Raw genomic sequence first — 19385 nt, forward strand, 5'->3', positions numbered from 1 at the left:
CCTGGTTTTGCTGCCATGCCACCACCAAAAGATCCTCGCGTTTCTGTTTGTGTACGTGCAAGTGGGAGGGCCAATGAGTTTGTCTTTTATCTGCCTGGAGAGATACGTCGCTGTGGCCCACCCCACGTCTTATCCTCTGCTGAAGAAATACAGATGCAGGGAGGTTTGTGCCGGGACAGTTTGGCTCCTTTCTCTGCCCGCTGCTTTGGCGACCGTTTTGGCTCCGGAGACTCTCCCTCTCTACACTCTCACAAGCGTGGTGTTGGACAGTCTCCCGCTCTCTGTGATGGTTGCCATGGCAGCAATGATGGTGTGGTGCAGCTCCAGAATTTCGAAGACGCTGAGGAAGTCGGGCCCAGGGAGGGACAAGCTGCATCCTGTCAAGAGGAGAGCCCTTACAACTGTCCGTACCATTTCAGTCGTCACCTTGTTTTGTTACATTCCAGTTACTATCCTGCAGAGGTCTAACTATAATAATGAAGTTATTTATGTATATATAATCACACCTGCATGCATATTCTTGATGTCTGCTGCGAGTATTGTGCATCCACTGTTTTACATCTCCGCCCACAGGAAGCTGTTTACCTGCTTAAAGTGAGAAAAGAAAGTCGGATGATTTTTCTTTTAATCTACGGAGGAGCATTAGGGCCAGGAATAAGGGGAAAAAATGCGAGGCGGAAGATTTTTTTTTATTATTTGCATTGCGAGTTGAAATGTCGAGAATAATGTTGAAATTTCAGCACATGCACTAATGCTATAGTTTGATTTATTCTCAAAAGTTCTATGTTTATTCTTGACATTTTGAATTTATTCTCAAAATGGAAAAAAAAAAAAAAATCCTCTGATTAATTTTTTCTTATGCTTGACACTAATACGAAAAGTTTGACCTTTTTCTCAACATTTAGACTTCATTATTGAAATGCAAAAAAGAAAAAAAAAATATTCCTAATTTTTCTCCGTTATGCCTGGCGCTATTAGTCTTCCGTAAACAAAAAATCTGACAATGCCTAACAACATTTCCATCTCTTGAACTGCATGTAAACTTTAGTTGTCTGAAGAAATGCAGGATGAGATGAGATTTAGCCATAACAATAATTCTCTGATGGAGAAATGATCTTATTGTCATAAATCTTAATATAAGGTGCCACGGCAAGTTAATGACTGAATGATTCATCAGTTTTGCAGGTTTCAGCCTCTAACGCCAAAATGGAAAGAGTATGGAAATGATGATATGAAAATATTATGTAAATCAAGAGGACTTCAGATGTGTGTGTTGACAGATATTTCTCTTGCCCTGTGCTGTATGTCTGCGGTCATGGAAATAATGTTTTATTTGAGTGTTGTGTATTTTTAGATCAGAAAAAGAATATCGTTTGATGGTTTCAGGTTGTAAAATCTTAGTCTTTTTTTTTACAAAAGGCGTCATAGTTCAACCAATAATACTTTAATTTTTCATATCTAAAATAGTTCATAGATGATGTTTTAATCTAACAAATATTTGCATATTATTACGCACTACACGAGTGAATCTATCGTTGCCTGATTGTGTCCAGTCAGGTCGGCGTATAAAGAAAAACAAGTGCATTATGTTCTTAGTAATGTTGGGATTATATCTTTATACTGTTATGTCATATCATACAATAAACAATATGATTAAAGCACATGCAAATAAACAAAACAAATAATGTGATTGCAGAATTATTATTATTACAAATCATTCGTTTCAGTACAACTTATGTAAATGAGTTTTTCTACAAACTGTACTAGTCAAATGTAACAGATAGTGTTACTCTCAACACACTGAACTGTTGGACCAGTCATACGGTATATAAACAGAAAGGCACACTTCAGGTTAAATAAACAGGTTGGACCAAAGACTTGACAAATAAGAAAGGCAAGCACTTATAAATGAGTGAAACTCCTCCATATTTCAGTAGTAACTTTACTCTTAAACACACATTTTGTTCTTGTATTTTTTAAATTGAATAATAATTTATGGACTTTTGCTTCTGAGGTTCTCAAGAGATCTGACATCAAGAGTTGTTTTATCCTGAATAAATGCCCCTAATGGCTCTACAGTACAGCCGTCAGGGTAGATTTATACAGCAGTGGAATGTAACTAAGTACATTTAGTCAAGTACTGTACTAAAGTACACATTTGAGGTGAGTATTTTCATTGTATGCACCGTTATACTTCTACTCCACTACATCTTATATAGTGTACTTTTTACTCCACTACATTTGTCTGACAGCTTTAGTTACTTTACAGATTACATTTTTCCTGTCCGGTGAAATATCTCCAAATTTGGAGATTTTGAATGTTTCTGATAAACTGAAGGATGCTTTAAAATAAATTCTCCTCATTCTTAAGCTTATAAAAAAGCTCTTTAAAAAGTCTCTTGGATCAGCTGGAAAATGCATCTTCACAAAGCTGGAAACAGGCTGTTTTCTGACTTTTTTAGAGACACGTAAAGGAGTTAAAATGAGCACAACCATAAACATCTACAGCAGTATTAAACATAATAGTAAAACACTGACCGGGACATTTTACTGCACAATGAGTACTTTTACTTTTGATAGGGTACTTTAAAAGTTCTCTAAATGGGATTCAGAGCATTAATATAGCAGCAAAGAACTATTTGCTATGTAAAGATATAGAGGAGTAATGTCTACCTGAGCAGAGAATGAAGTCTCTCTCCCGCTGTGTGTGTTGTAGTCACAGCTTCTCTGTGCTTTGTTGACATAGCCGGGCCGGCTGCAAGTGCTTTTAGTGCATGTTAGCTGCCCCACTGGCTAGCTCACGGCTCCCGCTCTGCACTGCTCTCATACGGCGGTTACAGCTGATAACGCCATCCTGACTGACAGTGATGTAGCAGAAGCGTATAGCGCCCAGCTCTGACAGCACTGTGGACATTGTTTGCACTGTTAGCGCTTTCAGAACGTCGCTGCCGTCGTCATGTTGAGAGCCGTGCGGAGGCGATAGAAATGCTCTGAATTCCATATTTAGCACCTTTAAGTACATTTAGTTTTTTTGAATGCAGGAATTTTACTAAGTAGTGGAGTATTTTTCACAACGTGCCAAGTTTTCATGTCAAGTTTCATTTCAGGTGAGGCAACATGGTCGGTAACTACGGCCAGCTACATTGGCCTATAACTTTATGCACCTCTGTCTTTGTGGCTTGCTTCTATTGTAACAAGTGGAAGCTCTCAAATGACAGGTTAAATTTAGATGCTTCAAAGTAAATAAGAAAAAGAAAAATAGACTTCCTCCATTGAATATCTTGGTTCAAACAAGGAAGTGAAACCTGTGGAGTCTTTATTGAATCTGCCTCCAGTCTCTTCTCCCTACTGACTCCTTCATTCAGGGACATCTGGTGTTGCATGGGTCTCCTGATGAGAAGAAGCTGTACACACTGACCACTGGAAACATGGTCACAGCTCCCAGCAGAGAGCCCAGCTGCACCACAGCTCCACACCACACCAGAGCGCTGTGGCCCTCGTCACGCAGGATCACCCCGATGATCACCTTCACATAGGACAGGGTGAGGACAAACAGGATCCAGGCCAGCACCTGTGGGAGGGACAAAGAGGTGAGTTTTAAACCTAGATGTTTCTAGTTTTGATGCCTATAAGTATTGTTTCAGTAACATTAACACAAGTTAGGAAGTTAAATGGAGGTAATTTGACTAAATGAAGTTACTCACAATGATGACACCACCTGAAGTTTCATGAACCAGCAGTGGACATGGACTCAGCACTGCTATGCCCATTATGTAAGATCCAAGTCCACTGCCGAGCACCGTGAGAACTCCCATCAGCAGCAGAGATCTGCAGGGAAATGACACATTACTCTTAAAATGTCACCCATTAGCACTGTGAACTGAACATGACAACATTATAGTCTTAAAAAAGTCTTTAAAGTGTCTGTAAAGATCTCAAAATGATGTTTGTGGCCGTGTAGAGCTGAAACAATTAGTAGATTAATTCATCAACTGGTTTGTTTTGAGTTATTTCTGAAGCAACACGTGCTACTTCCAGCCTTCCAGTTCTAATGTCTGTTAGGTTTTAGTTAGGGTTTTAGTTAGGTGTTGGTTGCACAAAGAAGTGATTTGAATGTGGGTCATTCCTGTTATGCAGCAACATTTCTGTGCCCATGAATTACTACATCACATTTTGTGCTAAACAAATGGCTTAAATCGTAGATTACGGTCTTTCTTTATAACATTAACAAAGAATAATGCACATTAAAAATACTTTTGTTTAACTTTACTGAGCTTTTTTTGGTACATGTGCTCGATTTTACCACGTCCCCAGTGCAAAGTAATCAACTTCTACAAGAACTATAAGCCATAAAAATATAGGATATATATATATATATATATATTAGGAAGAACTATAGTTATTATTATTATTTTTATTTTTTTTATTTTTTTTTACCATTTTCATCATTTACTGTTTGTCCCTGAAGTAATTTTCCACCTTGTTAGTTTGTAGTTTCTTGCCCTCTCAAAAAAGAAAAGACTGCAATTCCATGAGACCATTTTCAGGAAGTGACTTTTTATTTGGAGAAAACTCAAAGGAGTAAAGCAGAATGAGCATAAGCTTTCACTCATGTCTGTATTTTCCATGTTTCAGGATGTTAATCTGTTTGTCACACTCTTAAAGTTCCACCCTGTTCGGCTAAATTATGAAGAAAGTTGGTCCGATTAAAATAAATTGAAAAACATATTTGATATAGTTATAAAAGTTCTGTTTGTGTGTAGACGGTTATCTGGCTAAACCTGGAACACTCACAGAGATATATGTCTAACTTAGACCTGTATAAACCAGTCTACCCATAAGGATTATTATTTGAGTGCCTGTATGTGGCCAATATGTTTTCCTGACAGTTAAACATGTCACTATTCTTATATAATGCAAAAAAGAAAAAGATGAAAAATGAAATTCATGAGGCTGAAATGTTGCTGCATAACAGGAATGACCCCATGTGTCACCTCGGGCTCTTGGAAACTGGACAAAACTATTCATGGATTAATCGAGGAAATAAGGCAGGTTAATCAGTAATATAAATAGTTGTTCTGACTGTGTCAATTAATCGTGATGAGCTCATCTCGTCTAAACAATCTAATGATTTATTCACATAAAAGGGATTTGACTTATTTTTTCTAAACAAGGGGGGATAAGTCTGTTTTTGTCAGTATGTTGAGACAAAATGCTTAAGAAATAGAGTCACTTATATGCATTTAGCGCTTAAACCTATAAGAAAAAAACACGTACGAATTTAGAAACTTGAACGCAGTTTGTCCACATTTTACAACTAAAAAAATAAGTTATTTTATTTTTATATTAACTTTCTTACTCTTTCCGAGATTTCTTCCTTTCTTTCCTAGTTAAAGGGTGTTTTGAGGACTTTTTTATGCCTCCGTGCCAGTCACAGCCGTGGCCGAAGGCATTATGTTTTCGGGTTGTGCTTCCTTCCGTCCGTCTGTTCGTCCCATTCTCGTGAACGCGATATCTCAGGGACGCCTGGAGGGAAATTCTAATTCCTAATGAAAACTGATGGTCTAAGATAGAGAGTCCCGCATGCTGCCCACTGCTAGTTTATTATTATTATTATTATTAGCTTCAAAGCAAATTTGTCATTTTTACCTATAGAAGTAAAATTGACTAATTGAGTTAAAAAAAGTGTATCAAGCCGCACACTGACCTTATAGGGAAGAACATGGCGATGAAGCAGGCGAGAGGGTTTGCCACAGCAGCCATGGTGGCTGATAAGTGATAGGCGTTGTTCCCGTACGGCAGGCATGAGTAGGACTGCACCGAGGGAAGCACCACGTTGGTCAGAGCGTTCACCCAGGCCAGAATCACAAAGATATAAAACACCTGCGTCCAGCTGTAAGAGCCGGTACCGAAGCTGCTCCTGCGCTTCTGGTCGGCGGGTCTGTACGGATCCATCATGGGCTTCCTGTCTCTCTGAGATTTCTCTCTCACGCCGTTTTTGTATCGACCGCCGAGATGCTCCCTGGCCACCGACGGGTGGTAGTTCAGCAGCAGGAACGCCACCAGGCACACCACCATCATGGCACTGAGGAAGAAGAAAAACACCTCGGCGGAGAAGTTGGCTGGCTGATACTGGGCCTGGAGGTCAAAGGTCACGGAGCTGTCGGAGGAGTTCGGGGTGTGGTTCAGAGACTGGGTGTTGTTTATGCAGTGGACCACTCCGACTCCCTGCATCAAAGCCACTAAAGCAGGCAGCAGGCCGCTCACGCCCTCCCCGATGTAGTACGTGGTCAGGTACTGAGTCTTGAGACGCATCATGAAGGGGAGGAAGGTGACGGAGGAAGTGCAGTCGACAGCGGCGAGGAAGAACGTTAAGGCGAGGAGGGCTACGCTGCGAGGAGCGCCCGCCACTACGACGGTCTCCTTCCAGAAGAAACCCATCAGGAAGCTCGCCACGGTGCCCAGGCCGATGATCACGTAGACGACAGCCACTTCGTTCAGGGCGCCGGGCCGGAAGCGATGCATCAGGGTGACGAAGAGAGGCCCAACGTTGGCCATCTGGATGAGGACGGAGAGGTACGAGGGCAGGTACCAACCCTCTGGGATCTGGGGCACAATGAGGGGCAGCTCCACCCAAAGGCCGTTGATGGAGACCCAGGAGCCCATCCCAAACAGACACGCCAACAGATGGGTGAGAAGGGACATGGTGGAGGTGTCTTTCTACAACTAGAAGACAAAGAATTCATTAATTTCATGGAGGGGAACATTATCTAGTTAGTTTCATCCCAAACTTGTTTATCAAATGAACTCTGACCTTTAGACCACGACTGAATTTGAAAACTTAATTCTGAAGCTGTCCATGGCTCTATGGATGAGGGGAACAGTTTTAGTTTTAAGTGAAATTTCTTAACTACTATTATATTGACTGCTATGAAATCTGGTACATACAGTATATGCATGTTCCTCAGATGGTCCTTGGCCTTGAAGGAGGTAATGAGTAAAACAATAAGACAAGTCAACAAAAGCTTTACTGCATAAAATGCCAATGACATCGCAGATTAATGTGTTACCATGAGGAAGCCTCCCTCTTCTGCCAACTTGTTAAAAGAGCATTACGTGATTTATTCCGGCGTTTGGTTAATGTTTACTGTTTCCTTGAAGTCTTGCCTTTTCCTGTTCTGCTGGCTGTGAAACCAGCACTGTTTTGTGCAGATTCTCAGTCACGTGAGCTGAAACATGCTAAAAAAAGTTACATGCAAAGTGCCAGATTTGCTCCATGTTTAGGGTTTGTCCTCGACCAAAGAAATCCTTAGTGCATTTCCGTCAGTGTGTGATCACAGTCTTGGTGTTGGGTTTCTGCGTGACACTGTTTCTAGTGCACACCAACTGTAATGATACCTGTGTGATGTGTTAGAAATCTGGCAGAGATGCCGTTTTGCCAGCAGCGAGATGCTTTTGATGTCTCAACAGTGATGCAAGTTTTATTAGAGAAGATCCATCGAGTGTCTGTAGGGGCTCATAGTCCTTGCGTAGCCCTACTTTACTGTATGCACTGAGGTAACACTGAATACTAAAGGCATGTTGCTGACAACCAGGGGAAATGCTCAGAGAGGAATTTACTGGTGATCATACAGTGACAGAAAGGTTGTATTTATAGCTGATTGACAGGTTTGTAAATGTGTAAATCATTGAGTTTAAAATGACGTTGTCAGTTTATAGGGCTATCCTCAACCAAAGAAATTCTTAATCACCTATAACACTCATACGATTTTGTCGACTAATCGATCAGTTGATTTAATCGACAGATCTGTAAAACTGAGTTTCTCCACAAAGAATCACACAAAAAGCTTTACAACAGCTTTATTCTGCACGTTAGTCTATTTTTAAAACTCTCTACCTCAGTTCTCATCCCGCATTATATTCCATATTTGACATTTCTTAATCCCCTGGTCTCTACTGTATATCTCCTATATGTTATTATCCAGCACTATATCACTTTTTGCACTATATTCCCATTTTTTTCACTTGTTACCCTGCACTATATTCATTTTTAACAGTTTTCATCATCTCCTAATTTTTTTATATCTATATATATATATATATACTTTGTACTACTTGTACTACTATCTTTTTATTAATATGTTTGCACTATGGAACTGTGATGCTGGAAACTTGAATTTCCTTCGGTATCAATAAAGTTACTATCTAGCTATCTTTCTATCTATCTATCTAAAAGCACCACTTTAAATCTTGCGTCTACCAGAGATGTGCTCATAAGTTTCTTGGAAATAAGTCATTCAGCATGAAAAAAAAACTGAAAAAACGACTAATCTATTAACGAAATTTTAGTCAACTGAGACCAAAACTTCAGATGAGTCGTTCAAGAGTTGTTTTCTTTTGATCACAGGCAGGGTGTGTGTGGGTTAAAGCCGCTTAAAACACCAAGCATACAATAAAGGAAACATGACCTACTGCACTGGTAACTCTTACATAACATAGGAAAACATCAGATTAGTGCATTGTTTATTGGGAAAAGGAGCTGCATGCAGGGATCAATGAAAGAATGTTAGAAGAGAGAAACCTCAAAGCAGAGTGTTGACTAAAATAAAAAAATCATCTGTTTTGTCTGAAATCATGTTTATTAGTTAAAGTTATATTTAGCTTATGAACATTAGAATTTTATAGAATCATCAAATAAATGTTTAAAACATCTACATGATATGCTGCACATGATAGATGAAAAATAAATCTTGTTAGAGGCAAATATTTCAAATCATTAAAGTATTAGAATGAAATGGATGAAATGCATCCCTGCAGATACTCACATGCTGCTCGCTGGAGAGTTTGGAGTTTTCTGCAGAGAGAAAGAAGCCAAAGTCCGGTGCAGTAAAGTCTGTGTGTGTGTGTGTGTGTGTGTGTGTGTGTGCGTGTATGTGTGTGTGCGCGTGTGTGTGTGTGTGTGTGTATGTGTGTGCACCAAGGGATTAAACCCTCCTTGGGACGAGGAGGGGTGTGTGGTGGTGTGAGAGCATGTAGCCAACCCTGACACATGTCTGCTTTAACTGATCATTGTCTCAACCTTCCAGTACCTTCACCGTCGAGGCTTTTCTAGGATCATCATAAACATCACATGTTGTGATTTGCAGCCTCATCGTGTGATTTTCTTTGCCTTGAGGTGATTTCTGAACGAGTGAGACGCGTTCAAGAATCTACAGAATTCGTTAATTCTGCTTAAGGGGGGATCACGGGAGCAGAGTGTTTACACACCGTTCAGTTAAACAACTGCACATTTCATTAGTGGATTTAAGGTGGGAGTTATTATGAGAAACTTTATTTAAATTGTGGGAGTTATTGCAAAGTCCCATGCACTTTAAAAAAAAGGATGATTATATAACCCTTTGTTAACAAATGGTGTTAAACCTGCAGTAGACAGAATATTTTTAGCATCATTGGGCAAAAGTTCCATAATAACCTTTCAGCATATTGTAATTCAAGTGTTCTGAGAGACTTCTGCACCTCCTCATGGCTCTGTTTTCAGGCTTAAAAAAATCTAGCCCGAGAGAGCGTTCCTATTTGTGATGGAATTTTCCATCAATTCCTCTCTTATTGGTAGAAAGGTCAGAGTGTTTGTCAGAGTGTCCCTCTGTTGACATTCTTGGGTTGGAGTCCTGTCTAGAGGAGCCACCGTTATCTGTACAGCTGTGCCTGTAGTGGAGACCGTAGAGCCAGTCGCTAGGGCAACCAGGGTCAGAGATACCAGAGGAACGGAGTAAGTCATAACATGATAAGGGGTAAGACACTGAGCACCGGGGAGGAAGGGCAGAGTTGTGAGGCCTTCACGCAGAGAGCATCTATTGTGGAGACCTGTCAATTCTCCTTGGCCAAGCTTCAATAAACCTTCTTTTGTAAGACATCATCAGCTCCGGACCTCTTCCTTCCAAAGATAACTTGTATATCAATTATTCCATCACAATTTGGCGTCACGAACAGGATCTCAACATAACAACAGAAGTGGTAAGTGCAAATTATCTGCTTTTGCCTTACCATGTCTGTGTTTGACGAGATCTAAAAGAATCTGAAATTTTTAAAAATTTTGCAACAGAGTAACACTCCAGCTCAAGGGAGTATAGTAATAATTCGGCTGAGTAATTTCTGAAATTTGAACTAGAAAATGTAATGGATAAAAGTGGAAAGAAATTGAAGTTAACCAGTTCATGGTAAAGAGGTAATATTAAAAAGGGTAATATTACACTTCCAGAAGGGTGGGTGGTGTTCAAGATAAAGTCTGTGTGTTTTAGGTCAATTGAGACTACCACAGCACCACCAACAGGGGTGGTTGAGTTTCCGGGTTAGTTTCGGGCTAGACCCGACCAGGGGGGACTCCCATGAGCTCTGGTCCAAGAGGGAAAGACGTTTCCGGGGAGTTTGAAATAGAACTACCTCGGCCAGACCAAGATTGACGACTATCCCAACTCTGTGTCCAGTGGGAAACTAGAGGTTCTGGGGGAGACCCCAGGGGCCGAGGGATATCCGTTTTATTGTTTGTGTACACGAGGCGTCGGGCTTTCGGGGCTCCGTCTTGAAAAAAAAATTGAAGCCTCACCCTGCTGGAAGGGGAAGGGGAAAAAAAAAAAAAAAAAGAGGAGAAGCTGTTGATGCAGAGAGGTGTTGTTGATGTGCATGTGCCCGTTTTGTGTGCCCGTTTTGTGTGTCTATGCTGTTGAACTGTGATTGCTGCTTGTTTACTGATGTGCTGGTGCTTTGCGCGCTTACGCTGCTGAATTTTGCTGAATAACTGTGTGAAATTAAGTGCTGAATAAAATGGGTGCCCAAAATTCCAAAGCAGCAAAGAAACCAGAGAAATTTACACATATGACCGTTCCCGACACAGCCAAAGTTAAAAGATCTTATCGGTCAAAGAACGGACAGGGTAAAAGAGCAGTAGAAGAGAGTCAACCTGTCATTGATAAACACCATGCAAACACCAAATCCCACATAACCTCAGAAAATGCAAACACACACTTTGAGATGATGTATGTGCCCTCTAGTCCCGCTGGAATAGTGGGCAGACAGGCCGGATGGAAATATGTAGTTCCGTTCACAGTATTGATGTGTGATTGGACGGATGGTGAATTGCCGCATGGAGGCTCGCTTGAGACGGAGAAACTGCGGCTAACTGAGATAAATGGGCATGGAGACAATGGAAATCCAGACTGGGATTTTGCATTTATGAGAAAGTGTGCACTTTGACGGAAGAAAGTCACCGCTCTTCAAATCTGTAGTGAGAGAGTGAGTGAGAATGGCTGTGAATGGGGTTCAGATGAATTAAGAAAAAAATGGTGGATGAATGCGTACCATTTATTGCAACATGTCACAGGCCATTGTTAAAGATCACATTGCAGACCAAAGCGGCTGAGATAGTGAGAATCAGACAAAGGCAATGATGTATGATAGGATTAAACGCCAAGGTAAAACTCCGTCCCCTCAGTGTTTGTTGAGTGTGTTGACTGAAGCTAAAATCCCACTTTTAGAGCAATTGAATTGAATTGAACAAATTCACTGTTTCTCTTTACCCCAAGATAACGATAAAGCAAAAGCTTCAGAGGCAGAGTTAGGAAAAATGCAGACACAAGAGTTGATATTTTTTGATCACTGCTGCAGTTGAAAGGGAGAGACGGAGAGGAGCAGACGTGGCTGCCCTGCAAGGAGGCAGCAGAGCAACTGGCTCAGAATTCATTGATGATCCACCAGAGGGGCGGAGCCAAGAAACACACAGAGACACTGACACAAACACACACACCTACAGGGTGCAGGTTTTGTGTCCAGAGTAAGGGGGAGAGGCTGAAGGAATTCAGCTAACTCATTTATTAATTTTGGTATGCCAATAGATTATTAGGCGAAGGTGAATTATAACATTATCATGAGGTGTTCAATATAATTTTGTAAAATGTATTTTTGGTGAAGAAACTTGAATAAATCTAGTTGTTTGAAGGAGATGTGTTCACAGCGATATTAAATAGATAATAGAGAGGGCTGGTTAACAGTAGCTCTAAGCAGCTTATAATACATACTTAAAAATACGAAAGCCAAGATTCTGTAGAAAGCAACCAGTGATAGATATTCTTGCAAGACATTGCAAGAAAGTTTTGACGAATTTTAAATGTTTTCTGTCAGTTTGAAAAAGTGCGTTTATAATGATCAGTGGGTAAAATGACTGTTTCTGTCAACAGTCTGGTGGCTTTGAGGAGAGCATAGTAATTGTATGTTTTGTATATTTATAAATTATAACAATTGTGCAACTCCCTGTCGATTTTATTTAGTTTTTACCTTAACCTGATGTCAAGTCATAGGCCTATTTAATAATATATGTAGCTACGGGTTGATTTATATAACCTTAACTTGATATAGGCTACAACAAAATTTTACAACAATTTGCAAATTGGCTAGATTTGTCACAAGATCCCACGTTAGCAATTGAAGTAAATGGTAACAGTTGAAATTTTGAACCAACCACACATTATATCACCACTATGGGTGTTTCCGGTGTTCCTATGGTAGAACCACTATCAACAAAATCTAAAACAACAGTTGATCAATTGTACTGCTGGACTTTGCTAAATTTTCAGAGGATGGACACATTTACTGTCTCCAATATCCAGAAAATCGAAAAGATATAACCAAAACTGCGCTATATTGATGTCTGCTATGAGGCCTTTTTTACGTTGTGAATGCACTGCGGCTTTTTACCCTTCACAGGAATTAACTCGTTTGGCTGGTACACATGTAAACAAAAAGGAGAAATTAGAATGCGAGCAAATTTTGTTTGTGGCTCCAGAGGGGAGCGCTCTTCCAATGCTGTTGACAGAGAGACAAAGTGAATTATTTGATGCTAACACAACACACACATTTTGCCAATTCCTAAGCCTGGTAGTCCAGACGAATGGCGTTTTGTGCAAGATTTGCAAGCTATTAACAACATCGTGGTTCCAATGACCCCATTAGTCCCGGACACCAATTCCATCTTAGCCTCATTACCGGCAAACTCAACGTATTACACAGTCATTGATCTATGTTCAGCTTTCTTTTCCATTCCACTGCATCCAGACAGCCAGTATCTGTTTGCGTTTACTTTTAAAGGTCGACAGCTGACCTGGCGAAGGCTAGTCCAGGGATATTCCCAGTCCCCGAGCGTGTACGCGGCAGCGGTAAAACGTGATCTGGACGATCTCGATCTGCCAGGAGGATCATGCCTTCTTCAATATGCAGACGACCTCTTGGTGGCGTCCCCAACATTAGACGCGTGTCGCTCTGACTCCATTTTGCTGCTCAAAAGACTGGCGGAGTGTGGCCACAGGGCATCACTCACCAAACTGCAATTCTGCCTGCCTGAGGTCACGTATCTGGGTCATGTTTTGAAGAACGGCCAGCGGCTGTTGTCGCCAGAAAGAGTGAGACTGTTGGTGGATATGCATCCCCCGAGGACTAAGAAAGAAATGCATTCGTTCCTGGGGATGGCTAATTATTGCAGGCACTGGATTTTTGAGTATGCAGCTTTGGACTCTGTGTTGCGAGCCGTTACATTGCAAACGGCTCCATCTATTGTGGAATGGACTGAAGTTATGTTAAAAGCTTTCCAAGACCTGAAACATGCGTTATTACAGGCCCCAGCACTGGGCCTGCCGGACTACAACTTGCCGTTCCATTTACACATGCACGAAAAGGAGGGTTTTGCTACAGGTATCCTGGTACAGAAACATGGTTCGCGTTACCGTCCTGTCGCGTACTATTCGGCTCGATTGGGACCCGTGGTGTTGGGCATGCCAGGTTGTTTGAGAGCTGTGGCCTCAGTTGCGATGATGATTGAAAAATCAGCCCCCATAGTACTGGCTCATGACTGTGTAGTCCACGTTCCGCATGCCGTTTTACACATTTTGAACACTGCACCAACACAACACATGACAGCAGCATGTCGCTCAGGTTATGAGGCTATCATTCTGTCCAGTCCACATATTACGGTGAAAACGCTCCGCACCGCTAAATCCAGCCACTCTCCTCCCACTGATCGAGACCGACGATGATCATGATTGCGATACCGTGATTGCAACATGTTCCTCTTTTTAACATTTGCCTGTTTACAGTGTTGGAGATTAACAATAAATCAAGATTAAGAAAAAAAAAAAAACAGAACAATTTGATTAGAATAAAATCACCGGAGGCAAATATAGCTTTTAAGACAGAACTCTTGAATTATGACTGGCAAGAAGTTTATGTAGATGATATTAATGAATCATAAAGCTTGTAGAAAGAAAAATAGGCTTTACAGGGAATTTATTAAATATCGAACAAAGGAAAAGGAGAAAAAAAATATAAAAATAGACTGACATGAATTATGAGATTACAAAAAGATTATTATGATCAAATGTTGCAGAAACATAAAAATAATAGTAAAGCTGCTTTGAGTGTAAAGACATTTTCATTTAAGAGGGTTGTGTGTTTTTGAAACAGGTTAAGTGAGAACTGTTGTAAAATACAGATGTGTCTCAGTTTTGGGAGTCAAATTATGGAACAGGCTTAGTGATGAGTTGAAATTTTGTAGCTCTCTGTTGAGCTTCAAAAAAAGCCTTAAAATGTGAAATAAGTAAGGATTACGATTAGAGTAAATTTTATTTTTTCTTTCCTTTGTAATGCTGATATTCTGGGTTATTTTATGGATTGTATAGGATAGGAAAAAAATAAGCCTTGGGGCCATTGGTCATTGATTATATGAACGTTGTTGTGTGAAAGGGATACAGTGTTGGTTTATATTCACACAGATTGTAAAGTTTTGTTCTTTTTGATGTATGACCGAAATAAAACTATTCATTCATTCATAGTGAATGACTGAGAAGTGATTAATAAAAACATATTGATATCTGTAAGAAACATAGTTTCTAAGCCACTTAAACACAAACATTACCATAAAGGCCATATCTGTCCTAGTTCTCTCCTACATGTGTTGGCATGTAGTACATGGGCCTGCACATGTAGGAAAAGGAGGGATGAATGAGGTAATTTGTTCACAATGGTTTGCGCCAGGCATCACACAGGTCTCACAAACACTTGTAGACGGATGCATGACATGTCAACAAACTAGGAGAAAGAACAGTTCGATAAAACATGACCATCTACCGCCACCATCGGGCCCCTTTGTAAATATACAGATCGATTTTGTACATATGCCAAATTCACAAGGTTTCAAATACTTGTTGGTGATCACCGATCAGTTCTCAAAGTGGACTGAGGCGTTCGCAACAAGGAAAGAGGACGCTAGAACAGTCGTAAAGTGTGTTCTAAAAGATGGCATCCCAAGATTTGGGGTGCCAAGGGGAATAAATAGTGACCGGGGTCCATGTTTTGTGTCAAAAGTAACACAGGGTCTTGCAGCAGTATTAGGGTTCACATGGCAGTTACATGTTCCCTACCATGCACAGAGCTCAGGTCAAGTTGAGAGAATGAATTCCACTATCAAGGAGAGGTTGACCAAAACAATGATGAAAACAGGTCTGAAGTGGCCTGACGAATTGGGTTGTACTCCATCTGCAGTACACAAAGTGCTACGACAGGGCTAAGCCCACACGAGGTGCTCATAGGAAGAGCAATGTCAACAGGGTCAAGTCCCCCGTTGACACCACATTAAACTTTGCTTCTTTGGACTGAGGAATCCCTGGTTGATTATGTTAAAGCACTAACCAAAGTTTTAAAAAGGTATCACTTACAGGTGGCAGAACGGCTCCCAAAACCCCCGGTGGAGCCAATTCACCCGTTTCAAAGTTGGTGATCAAAATACTAATTAAGTCCTTGGACAAGGTGTGCTCTCTGTTTGTCTCCCAGGTGAAAGGCCCATAATAGGTGCTGTTGGTGACCAAAACAGCGTTGAAGGTCGAGGGCAAAGCAGAATGGGTTCATGCTACAAGGTGCAGAGCAGCACCTTGTGCTACGGGAGAGGGCACGCAGGGATGTGGCAAGTGACAGAATGGTCACTCCTTCTCCTCGCACTGCTGAGTGGGTTCGGTCAGGGGACCGAGCAACCTGATTCAAGGAAATCGGAGCATAAGGGCTCTCATGTTCCAGGTGCCGAGCTGAGCCTTGAGCTAGGTAAAACAACAAGCAACCCAGTGCTTGCAACCATGAAAAGAGCCAGAGTAACAGCTCAAGCTCCACCCAGTTTGTTACGACTGGGACGTGAGCTATCAAGATGTCAAAGGTCACGTAGAGGGCTGTGACAACACTGTCCGGATTGAAGAGATGCAAGAATATAACTATCTCCTCCCACCAACAACATATTTTGAATCTATTTATACCATACGTGCAAAACTAAATGAAGGAAAAACGCCACTTAAAGACCAGAGACCACTCAAACACGGCCATTCTTCTTCTCCTTCTCCTCTTCACATGTTTAGGGGCAATAATCAGAGCTCTGATCCAGAAAACTGCTAGCACCGTGTTACAGGCTCCCCAGGTCCGTGTAAGTGTGGGAGGCCTGGCACTCCATCAGGTAGAGACCGGGCCTTTTGGTAATGCGGAGTTTCAAGATTGGGTTCAGAGGTTGGGGTTAGAAGACCTTAGTCTGGAGGAGGAGGAGGAAGAAGAGGAGGGAGAAGAGGAGAGGGAAACATGTGATATGTAATCCCACATTTCTCCAGATGTGATCATTTTTATTTTTCATGTTTGTATTTGATTGAGGTTTGATTTTGCCCGCAAGGAAAACATCCATATCACTGTGCATCGTATGTCTTCAGACCTCTCGACAGTGATGGCTCTGTGGTGCGCAAAGCACCTGAGTTGAAGAAGAAGACTTAATCAGTTATAGATAATCATTTTGAAGATGGGTATTACTCTAATATAATCAATGTTATTCATTATTGATCCCTATGATTCTGTGGGTTAAAATCAAAGCAATATTACATGTAATCACACACACATACTTATATTTCATTACATACACATCACATTAAGCCACACACCTCAGTACACACACTCACATTTTCAATAAAGATACTGCATACACATTACACTCATCACATGGATGACAGAAAACACGGAGAATGAGTTGAATCGGTTACTCTCTCAAGGTTTAATTGTTTAAGGTTTTCTATTTTAGTTGGTGAATTTTATATCAATGTATCCTGATATTAAAGGCTGTAGGGATTAATAGTAAAAGTGTATTCTCTGTAAAATGAACTGATATTCTGCATGATTGATTTAGGAAAAATTGAGGAAAAGACTGGAGGATTTGAGGGGGGGGTGTCTGAACTGCATTGATGGTGTCCGAAAGGAGGGTGAAATTGCATCCTGCTTCCGGGTACCTCTGTGGGTAAGGATACCTCTATCTCAAAAAGAGAAACAATGATTTATGATTTATGATTTGTAAATGACTTCTTTACTTAAATTTTGTGCCATGTATTTCTAATTCTATTATCTATCCTGTTTCCTTGTATAAGAAGGAAGATTGATTTTATATTAAGTTTAAAATGTAACATGTGATGTCATTTAATCAAGTGTGTTGGTTATATTTGAAACATAATCAGGTAAATCACCCTAGCTCACCCTGAAGATGATCGGTTTGTACGGATGTGACAATATGGATTTTCCCTATTTTGTGATCTGAGGTTTTACCTTTGTCCGTTCCAGATAGAGTAGATAGCGCATCTGGTCTTTTTGCTCCATCTCCTGTGAAACCGAGGCGGAGTTTTTGGCCAGTTGTCAGTAGATGCATGTGACCTGCGACCTCTGTCAAAAGAGCTCTCTAGACCTTTATGGGGTTTGGGAGGTCTGCAGGTAATTTTCCTTAGGAGGCCTTAATTGGCTTGAAGACGGAACTCGTAGGTCATTGCTAGAGGTTAAGGGTGAGTTTTTTAATAATCATGATATGTAACTGTTTTTGGATTTTGACTGTTTAAATTAGTCACTACTGCGTGGGGTGGATCAGCCCTGACTTCTCCCTGGTGCTCAATTGTTAAATTGATATGTCACACTGGGAGGGGTAATTAGTGTTGATCTGTCGATCAAAAAGGAGGGGTTGTGATGGAATTTTCCATCAATTCCTCTCTTATTGGTAGAAAGGTCAGAGTGTTTGTCAGAGTGTCCCTCTGTTGACATTCTTGGGTTGGAGTCCTGTCTAGAGGAGCCACCGTTATCTGTACAGCTGTGCCTGTAGTGGAGACCGTAGAGCCAGTCGCTAGGGCAACCAGGGTCAGAGATGCCAGAGGAACGAAGTAAGTCATAACATGATAAGGGGTAAGACACTGAGCACCGGGGAGGAAGGGCAGAGTTGTGAGGCCTTCACGCAGAGAGCATCTATTGTGGAGACCTGTCAATTCTCCTTGGCCAAGCTTCAATAAACCTTCTTTTGTAAGACATCATCAGCTCCGGACCTCTTCCTTCCAAAGATAACTTGTATATCAATTATTCCATCACACTATTGACTGTTCATTCAACGGAGGCAGCTGTCAATCACTCACAAACTCCAATCAAACAGTCAAACTACATGCAGGCAGCACTGATCAAATATGAATCAATATTCTGTTACTGTAATGACTATTTCTTGCCTCAGATGTTTTCAGAAACATCTTGTAGTGTACCGGGTGTTGGGTCACAAACACAAGAATCGTTGTGTTTTCGTTACCTTAGAATGAGCCGTTTATATCTACATAGGGAGCGGGTCCGCTCCACAGAGTCCGCCATGTTTCAACAGTAGCCCAGAACGGACAAACCAAACTCCGTTAACTTTTCCTTCTTGAGCCGGAGTCGATAACGTTACTCGCTCCTGTCGCTGCCACTCTCTCTCTCTTGCTTCACCACTCACTTCCCACGTACACACACACTCTAATCCTACACGCTTGGCACACAGTAGAAGTTGTAATCTGCAACCTCATCGCTAGATACCGCCAGATCCTACACACTGTTTCTTTAAATACTTTTTTATTCTCCAGATTAATAAATGGACACTTGTCCCAGTATTATTCAGCAGACCAGTAATTTTTAATTACAGATAATTTTTCCTCTGATGTCAGTTGGATTTAGAAAACACAAAACTCCCCTGCAGAGAACAGAATTAGAGACGTTTATGTTGATATTCTCAGTCACTCAATTAAACTCGTAACCAAATGTATGGCGATCGGTGATGAATTATGCAGCAATAGTCCTATATGTATCCTAAATACTTTACTAACTTTTTTTTCCTATTATCTGATGAAGTCATGTCTAGTGTTGTAGTGTAGGTTTCATATGGCACTGTACCTTAATACTCTGGATAAGCGCTAATATCAGTGTTAATCCTAAACAACAGATCATACAAAACTAAATATCTCCAACACTGCTGTTTTAAGACAATAAAAAGCTTTAGG

At 40.9% G+C, this 19385-nt stretch overlaps 1 protein-coding gene across 2 annotated transcripts; it reads right to left on the reverse strand.

Moving 5' to 3' along the window:
• Nucleotides 1-1596: 1596 nt before the first annotated feature.
• On the reverse strand, nucleotides 1597-8912 carry slc52a3-2a (solute carrier family 52 member 3-2a). 2 transcript variants are annotated; one of them, XM_074613018.1, is made up of 4 exons: nucleotides 8826-8912; nucleotides 5708-6726; nucleotides 3705-3828; nucleotides 1597-3571 (listed from the first exon to the last, which is right to left on the reverse strand). In XM_074613018.1, the coding sequence occupies exons 2-4, from the start codon at nucleotides 6703-6705 to the stop codon at nucleotides 3362-3364; spliced, it is 1332 nt and encodes a 443-aa protein (XP_074469119.1). In that variant the 5' UTR covers nucleotides 6706-6726; nucleotides 8826-8912; the 3' UTR covers nucleotides 1597-3361. The 2 variants fall into 2 exon arrangements, with proteins under 2 accessions (XP_074469119.1, XP_074469120.1); XM_074613019.1 differs by lacking the exon at nucleotides 8826-8912 and adding an exon at nucleotides 6815-6892.
• Between the last annotated feature and the right edge of the window lie 10473 nt (nucleotides 8913-19385).

The sequence above is a fragment of the Sebastes fasciatus genome, chromosome 17 (assembly GCF_043250625.1).
Source record: "Sebastes fasciatus isolate fSebFas1 chromosome 17, fSebFas1.pri, whole genome shotgun sequence".
NCBI classification, from domain to species: Eukaryota; Metazoa; Chordata; class Actinopteri; order Perciformes; family Sebastidae; genus Sebastes; species Sebastes fasciatus.